The sequence below is a fragment of the Capsicum annuum genome, chromosome 3, assembly GCF_002878395.1.
Source record: "Capsicum annuum cultivar UCD-10X-F1 chromosome 3, UCD10Xv1.1, whole genome shotgun sequence".
In the NCBI taxonomy this organism is placed as follows: domain Eukaryota; kingdom Viridiplantae; phylum Streptophyta; class Magnoliopsida; order Solanales; family Solanaceae; genus Capsicum; species Capsicum annuum.
The window spans coordinates 27,025,877-27,034,725 of NC_061113.1; the positions used below are offsets into that span (position 1 = coordinate 27,025,877).

The 8,849-nt window shown below is 36.9% G+C and overlaps 2 protein-coding genes across 3 annotated transcripts; one reads left to right on the top strand and one right to left on the bottom strand.

Annotated features, from left to right (window-relative positions):
* The first annotated feature begins 40 nt into the window (after window positions 1-40).
* On the top strand, window positions 41-3,638 carry LOC107866424. Of its 2 annotated transcripts, none has more exons than XM_016712494.2 (4): window positions 41-228; window positions 2,273-2,425; window positions 2,504-2,891; window positions 3,026-3,638. In XM_016712494.2, exons 3-4 carry the CDS (start codon window positions 2,540-2,542, stop codon window positions 3,169-3,171), a joined length of 498 nt encoding a protein of 165 aa, XP_016567980.2. In that variant the 5' UTR covers window positions 41-228; window positions 2,273-2,425; window positions 2,504-2,539; the 3' UTR covers window positions 3,172-3,638. The 2 variants fall into 2 exon arrangements, with proteins under 2 accessions (XP_016567980.2, XP_047265179.1); XM_047409223.1 differs by lacking the exon at window positions 41-228 and adding an exon at window positions 247-2,161.
* A 3,146-nt stretch (window positions 3,639-6,784) lies between these two features.
* On the bottom strand, window positions 6,785-7,273 carry LOC107865498. The gene has a single exon (XM_016711753.2). It carries the CDS (start codon window positions 7,271-7,273, stop codon window positions 6,785-6,787), a length of 489 nt encoding a protein of 162 aa, XP_016567239.2.
* Window positions 7,274-8,849: the final 1,576 nt, after the last annotated feature.

Genomic DNA, 8,849 nt, shown 5'->3' on the forward strand with positions numbered 1-8,849 from the left:
AGTGTAAGAGAAAAAAATATTTTGGCATCCTTTGTGTATTTTTAAAATCTTTTTGAACCCCTTATATATTTATTAAATACATATTTAATTTTACTCTTTCCATTAGATACAAAAAAAAAAAAAATCTCTCATCTTATCTCTCTTTACCAAAATCATTTCTTCTCCCTATCCACCATTTTCAATTTTAAGCTCATGTAAATCAGCTTCAACTTCAATCTACAACTTCAGGTAAGCTATATTATTGTTTCAGTTAATTTGTGCTCTATATTGATGGATATTTTTCTTTTTTTTTTCGTACTTATTTGTGGCGAGTGAAGTCGTTGGAGTTCAAATAAATTGATTTTTTTTTTAAAATGGGGCTTGATTTCAGTGAAAGTGATTGTTTTTAGTTGGTATTTACTTACTTTTTACGGATAATTGGTGTGTATCGATTATCCTTTACGATTGCATGTTGAAATTTCTTCACTAATTTTGTCGGAATATGGCAAGATATGTGATTTTTGTTAAAACTTTTCTCTAATGTAAGGGTGTTGTAGAAGCATGTTCATGTTGGGGATTTTTTTACTGCGTATTTGATAATTAGACTCGAAAAGTTAAATTTTTTTTAAAATAAAATGGGGCTTGATTTTACTTATAATTTGTGTTTTTAAGTTGGTATTCGCTTTGTTTGTGCATTGTTTGTGTTGAATTTTAACTTTTCTCAACAATTGCATTGAGATTTTTTTGCCACTTTTTATCGATTTGCGTGATAAAAATGTATTGTAAGTTGAATTTTTTTTGCAACTGCTGCATTGAGTTGGTGTTGCAACTGATGTCATGTTAATAGACTGCTAGGTCGATTAGGTATTTATCTGCTGTCAATTGAATTTTTTTTTTTGAAAAAATAGGGATTGGTTTTACTTATAATTTGTGTTTTTAAGTTAGTATTTGATTTGTTTGTACATTGTTCTCATTGGGATTTTAACTTTCCTCGACGATTGCATTGAGTTTTTTTTACGATTTTTTCTCGATTTGCATGCTTAAAATCTGGGTTCCTTCCTGTTTTTGTTCAGTAGAATGGTGATTTAGATGCATGTTCTTATGGGTGATGGGGTTGTTTTTTAAGAAACTTGTTCTGTAAATTAAAATTTTTGGTGTTGCAACTGCTATCATGTTAATAGACTGCTAGGTCGATTAGGTATTGTAGTAGCTGCTATAGCTGAAAAATGATAGTTTTTGTCCGTAGATCATAACACATGGCTAGAGGTAACAAACACAAAGCTGCAGAAGGTGATAGGTCTGAGATAAGAAAAAAATGAGCAGTCGATCAATTAGAGAATAGAAATTGTTGCGAGAAAGCAGTTGAAGCTTCGGTTCGAGATGAGCCAGAGGAAATAGATCCTCTCGAGGCTAGGATAGACGAGAAAGCACTGATCTTGCCCCACTGTGCAAGGTTTGTTTCGGCTGAGAGGTACGACCTCGCCACAGTCCTGGATGATGTCGGATTATTTTCGACTAAGATATCCGTTAGGTCCCATTTGAAGATATTTAATGAATTCAAACAAGTCGTGGTTGATCAACGTCTGAAATCTAGATTTAAGAATTCCTGTTTTAATAGTTTATGGGACCTTCCAAAACATATGAAGTTCAACGGACAGCTTGTCCACTATACACTTCTGCGCCGAGTCGAATCGGACAACAAGCTGCATGAAATGTGGTTCAACATCAATGGCAGGCCTGCATGTTTTGGCCTGAAGTAGTTTACGCTAATCACTGGTTTAAATTGTGGGTGTTATCCCTGTGATTCAAGATATGTCAAAGCGATGGAGGAGGGTGAAGCTTTTTTAAAAAAAATTGTGAAAAAAAGGAGTATAAATGCAAAGAAATTGTTGAAGCTTATTAGAGATGGGAGGCTAGACAAGGAGGACAAGTTCAAATACTGCTTGGTTTGGTTCGTGCACTGATATTGCTTGCACGGGACTTGTCAAAAGCTGTGGACATAGATACCATTAAGATAATGGATAACTTGGGCTTCTTTGAGCAATACCCTTGGGGTAAGGAGTCATTTTCCTTGACTCTAGACTATCGAAAGAAGCGAATAGACTTCAGCAGGCAGAAGAAGACATTTGAGACAAAGAGAGTTTCATCGTACGCGCTCTACGAATTTCCCTGGGCATTTATGGTATTTGATTATAAACCATTGAAGTAGTTTCTTATATACTGTAATTCATCTATGGTGTCTATAATATACTTACTCTCAGTTTTTTGTTTTTGTTTTTTCTCTTGATCACAGATTTGAATATATGAAGCCTTTCCCGCGCTCGGTAGGGGAAAAGGTAAATCAACTGAAGACCCGCTGCCCATTCTCCGATTGCTCAGATGGCACACCTCAAAAGGTGATAAACTAATCGAAGGTGATCCATATTTGAACGGATGGAGCACAAAGGTATGAAACATTTCTTCCGATGAATAATTTTACCAATATTGTGTTGCTAATCAATCACATTTGCCTATTTATCTGTAGAGAGTGCATCCGTACCTTATCCCCACAGTCCGTGAAATGAAGCAGCACTACATGAAAAAGTTCAAAGCATTTACAGACGAACCGAATGACGCATTCATCGATGGCTTGAAGGCCTGTCTGGAGGGTGCGACTGTCATCACCTCATCGGAGGATGGTGAGGATAAGGATGATGACTGGGATTTGGGTGAAAATGTTGTTTTAAAGCATGTCACTCGGGGTTCGAGGACAAGTAAGCTGAGAGCATCGGGAAAGACACCGATGATTAAAAATATGGAAGAGCGCGTGTTTAGGCTGGAGGAGTCGATCAAGGACATCGCTGATTTCGTAAAAGAAGAGAGACTGAGGAGAGCAGAAAAGAAGAGGCAAAAGAAGAGAGATGAAACTGAAGGTAATATCTGCTCTATATATTATAGAAGATGCATATTTTATATAATCCCTTTTATTTATAATAATAGAATCTATACCATTCTTCATCAACCGATATCTTAATTTATTATAAACGATAAATACTTAAAAATGCAGGTGTGCAGGTGCAAAGTCGGTATTCAGTAGTGAGGGCTGGCCGCGATGACAGCGGCATCAAAGAAGCCCTCCTTGAGGTAGTAGCTTTGGAACATGCCTCCATCAATGTTGATGAGGTGATATCCCTGAGGTTGCAGCTGTTATAGAGAAGGAAAATCTGGATGAAGGCGATGAAGAGAAAGAAGAAGAAAAAAATGAAGAAGTTGTTTGTGAAGAAGAAAACAAAGCTGATGGATCAGCTGGTGTGGAGAAGGAGGATCATGACGAAGGTGTACAGGATGAAGATGACAAAAATGAAAAAAATGGTTGTGAAGAAGAAAACAATGAAGGAGATAGAGAGAAAACAGAAGAGAAGAATGTACAAGAAGTAGAGAAAGAACAGCATAAAGAAGAAGAAAAAAGTGATGCACCAGAAAAAGAAGGCATCGCGGAGAAGGATAACAAGAATGAATTTCCAAAATTGGATGAATTTCTTAATGAAGTTAGTCAAGAAATCGACAAAATGATGGTGGAAATCGAAAATGTTGAATCTTTAGACAATTATTAAATTTTTATTTGTGGCTGATGATTATTTTTATTTGACTAGATAATTTTAACTTCTAACTTTCAGCTCGGGATGCGTAGAACTAAACAATTTTGTTTTCTAAACTGCCTTTATAGTTTATGATAAACATTTTTCATTTATTATAATCAACGTATCATTGCTTTTACATGAATTGTCATCGTTGATTATAAACTCTGATTAAAAGGTAAACCATATACAGTTGAGCGATGTGTAGTCGATGAATGAAAAAGGTAAATCATTTATAATATAAGTAACAAGTAGTCGATTAATAAAACATTCAGAATACATTCAATCCTACTACACCCCCATTACACCTTTCCAAAAAGCTAAAACTAATAGTAAACCATAGATCATAACTTTTATTCCCTTTTCTTTTTCTTCAGCCATAGCCAACTTATGCTTAAGTTGATCCCTCTCAATTTCGACATCTTTCAACAATCCCTTTAAGTGATCAATCTTGTGTTCCGATTCTCTATATAATGTCATTAGAAGATCCCTATTTTCTTCAGAATTTCTAAGCCTTTCAAATATTTCAAACTTTGCAATGCCTTGAAATTTTGACACCCCTAAATCGGAGTAAATTCACTTGAAATAAGAGCATCCACCATTATCCTAAAATAACGAGGATAAATTAGTAAATTGAATTATGAGATGAACACAAATAAATTTTTATTTAAACAAAAACAAACCTTTCCAACCGCACAACTGTAGAATTTTTGCCCCAGATTTCTGTCGGTGCGTGATGTTTTCAACATCGCAGGATTACCACAACGGCAAATATAAGAACTTTTGGAAGTTTGAGATGACTGCGACATTGTTATTGTTGATGCAAAACTTGAAAGTCATGAATAAATGAGCATGAAGGAGTCCAAAAGGGTCCCTTTAATTAATATAGTAAGGCTATCAAAATTTGACCGTTGGAAAATTCTACCTATTAGAATTGTACTGTTGGAGAAAATTTAAATGGATTATCTTTTACTTCAAAGGTTCTCTAACGAATGTATATGTCTTCTATTATCGACTGGGTGACTTACGACTTATATACTGATGTCAGTGTTGATTATCCTGTGTATTAGAATATTATCGATTAAGACTATGGTTGATTATAGACCTTTATAATGTCTATGATCAACTTGCTGAATATATGAACGACTTAAAATAATGGAAAAAAGGGAGAAATTAAATAAAATAAAATTACAGTATGTCAATTAATACCATTAAACTATTGTAAAGAAATTTTGATGCATCAATTGTGATTCCCATCACTTTTGGATGTGATCAAGTGTTATCTTAAACACGGCATAGTCGTAGATCATTAAGATGACATAAAAAGGAGAAAAAATAAAATAAAATAAAATAAAATAAATATTAATCATCCAAGCACTAATGAACGACCACTTATCATGACAAGAGATTAGAATTGTGTGATGACCATAAAGATGAGTGGTGGTTGTTACTTGTGAGTGTTCAATGGACAAGTAGTGTATGAGAACAAGGAGTCCTTCTCAACAGAGACACTTGGTCTAGGTAATTGGTTGTTACTACCATTGCGCTCCCCTATACCCATTTGATTGAGTGTCCAATTGATTTGTAATCTTATATTATGATATTTAGTCATTTTACATTGCGTGAGTGATGTTAATTTATTTTATTTCTCCCTTTTTTTAATCTCACATCCTTTGAAAATAGACTTCTTTGATCGATACATGACTAATAATAAAGTTTGGTATAGATAAAGCTATTTATCTATAATATACTCAAGATATCATAACAAGTCAATAATAGACTCGTTTATAAGTCGATAATCTCTCAATATACAGGATCATGAACACTGATTTCATTCTATAATTCACCCGTGACACAGTCAATTATAGAATGTGTATTTACCGTAGTCGATTATTTATTCCTATTGTACTCAGAGTGTAAATAAAGTTTGCAAATCTTAAAATAGGGACTACTGAAGAAACACTAAAAATGAAAGCTTTCATTTACATAATCCTAGTATGAAAGCTTCATTAAGCAATGAACTACAAACCAAACAAAAAAAAACATTACACTAGGGGACGAAGGGGGGGTGATGAGTTCACGGGGTCCCAGGTTGAGCCTCTCGGCTATGGCACGAAGAAAATGAGCCATTTGGTGAAGCTCTCTATCCAGCCATTGTTGATCGGCGGCAAGACCCTCGAAAAGGAAATTCGGGTCACTCCGAAGCCTTAGCAACTCTATGTTGTTTATTATTGACATTCTGTGCAATGGCTGTAGTGGGTAGGTCCTCCTAGCCATCTTCTTCTCCCTTAAGTCTTTTCTCTTCTGAAATTGTGTTCAAAATCGACCCATGGTCTCTTTAAATAGACCAGACCATGAGAAAATTGACCAATAGAAGCTTTACACGAGTTGATTGAAGGGGAGAAGACGTGTGAGAATAAGAAATGAAAAGTCACGATGGTTGTGGCAGTCGAGGCATTTAAAATTCTACCATTTTGCGGAGTGTAATAATTACATTGAAAGGTTCAGTGTATGAGAAATAGGGTTTCTATAATAGACTACACGACTGATCGATGATAGACTATGTATTTTACACTATACCCCCTAGATAATGCATCGATGTATTATATATTTTGAGTCTAGTCGATGTGTAATGTGTATAGTCGATTTCAGAACTTGAAAAGATAGTTTTTGAATTGCCACCTATTCTAATGCGTCGTAATTATTTCTAATTTAACATTGTATAAAGAAAAGGGTTTGTTCAATAGACAACCAGGTAGGTTTATTATACACTACGTACTGAACATTTACTTAGTAGGCCAAACACTGATATATTAAATATTATGAGTCTTGTCGATTATTTAAGTCTAGAATCTATTTAGTATGTAGTATATAATATATGAACATGAATCGATAATGCACAACAAAAAAAGTTGATTTTAACTGCAGTTCAGTGGTTTTCAAAACAGAATACACATTACATACTGTCCAGTGCCTTTGAACAAACAAAAACATTCAATACAATGCCAATCATATTATCCTACGTTAAGGTTGTATGTTGTTCTCTTATGTCCCGGCCTTTTGCACTTGGAGCACTTGTTTCTTTTCTTGTACCTTGAAGGCTCCAACACACCCTTAACGCATTTCACCTTCCTCCGTTCGAGTTTGGGATCGAAGTCGAGTGGAAGAACTTGCATTTCAAAATACTCTCACTCCACACTCCACTCCGACTCAAGTGGTGCTGCACAAATAGGTTCCAAGTATGCAAGGAGGTATGATTCTTTCGAATATATTTGCGAAGAGTAGTTGTAAATGTTAGTGTCGTATTCGTCCCCATGCTTCAAACGCAACGCTGCCATTGCATGATCGCATGGCAATTTCACCAAGTCGTACTTTCTATAAGAACATGATCGTCTCGAAAGATTAACTTTTGCGGAACGACCGTAGCCAAGCACAGTGAATTCATTGGTGCTTCCATTTATGTTGTTCACATATAATTTATCCCCCTTGGTCATGTTTTCTCTCAACATCTTCTCGGCTACGGGAACGAAGGTTGTCTTTGAATTATCCACCTCCACATACCTCTTTCTGAATATTTCTCGAAATCTATGTGCAATCGAATTGAAAATGGCCGCCACTGGATACTCTCTTTCGTCGCGCAACATTGAGTTGAGCAGCTCGGCGATGTTTGAGGTCATGGCATTGAACCGATTACCTGAAAAGTGAGCCCGACTTCACTTTTCAAATCCTACTTCATGCTCGAGGCAAGCTGCTGCGCTAGGGCATCTTTCTTTAAGGGCATTGAAATAGTCATTAAATTCTTCCAACGTGTACGCCTTGGCCGCATGGTAGCACAAATAGAGAGAATCAGAATAATGGTGATTTATTCGAAGATTTTCATCGAGATGCCTCATACAAACACCGTGATGCGCAAGTGGATAATCCTTGCTAGGCCGTTGGCTATGCTTACGTGTCTGTCGGAGATAACGCGTAGCTCTGGTTCATCAATGACAAAGGCCTTAAGCTTCTCAAAGAAGAAGCTGCACGACGCAATGTTCTCCTTATCCACCACACAATACGCTAAGGGATAGATATGATTCTGCGTATCTTGAGCGACAGCGGACAGCAGCACGCCCTCGTACTTGCCGAACAAATGTGTGCCATCAACGGTAACGACCTTTCTCATGTGTGCATATCCACGGATGGAAGCCCCAAACGCCATAAAGTAGTAAATAAACCTGCCAGACTCCTCATCGACCTTGAGGAAATTAATAAACCCGGGGTTAAGGCCGTTGAAAATATATGAAAATGTGGGAAGCACTGCATATCCATGCTGGGGCGTACCTCAAACTATTTTCTTCATAATGACGCCTGCTATCCAACACTTCCAATAGCTCGGCCTGCAATGTAGCTCCCTAAATACGATCCTCTCGATCTCTTTCAGGCTTGGACCTTTGTTGTCGACGAAAAAGTTCAAAATACTTGAGGCAATGTCCTCCACGGTGACATTCTTGTGCTTTCCCGTGACATGATCAACGCCACAAGTATGCTCTCCCACGTACTTGTAGACGTGAAACCAACCCGATTCTCCGATAGCACATGCACGCTCCATCCACCAGCAAGTACGATTTATGCACCTTACCCTCAAATATTTCTTACTACTCTTCAGAGTAGTGTAATTGAACGATATTTTCACCGACGCCTGCTTCAACAAAAGTTTTAATATTTTCTTATCCTTGAATGTTTGTCATAAAAAAAGATTAGTGCCGTCCGAGAAAGAGTGGCTTCTTTGTGGTTTGAGCTGCCCGTCCTCACCTCCTCCACACTCCTTTTCTTCATAATCTTCACTATTATCTCATCCATCACAACCCATGAAATTGTATTTCATTGACGTATCATCCACATTCAGGGGTGGGGGTGGGGCTGATGTGGAAGCTTCTTCCCGTGACCTTTCAAAAACTTTAACCCGCAATGTAGGTCTGGAGTTATTAGAATCAACGCAAAGCATATATAATTCCACATGTCTATCATTCCTTTTGAATGTTGGATGGATTTTCCCCTCCCGTTCATCAAGTAACTTATTAACACATCACTTTGATCACAACTTAATTCACCGCTCTCCATTACGCTTTTAACCATGTCGGCGTATGAACCGTTGCGACGAAGGGCAACGGACACTGTCTCTTTAGACGCAGTTTTCCAATCCCAACATTTAGGACTCTCCTCCCATTCACCAGAAAATATACCACCAACAACCACGTAATCTATAATAGA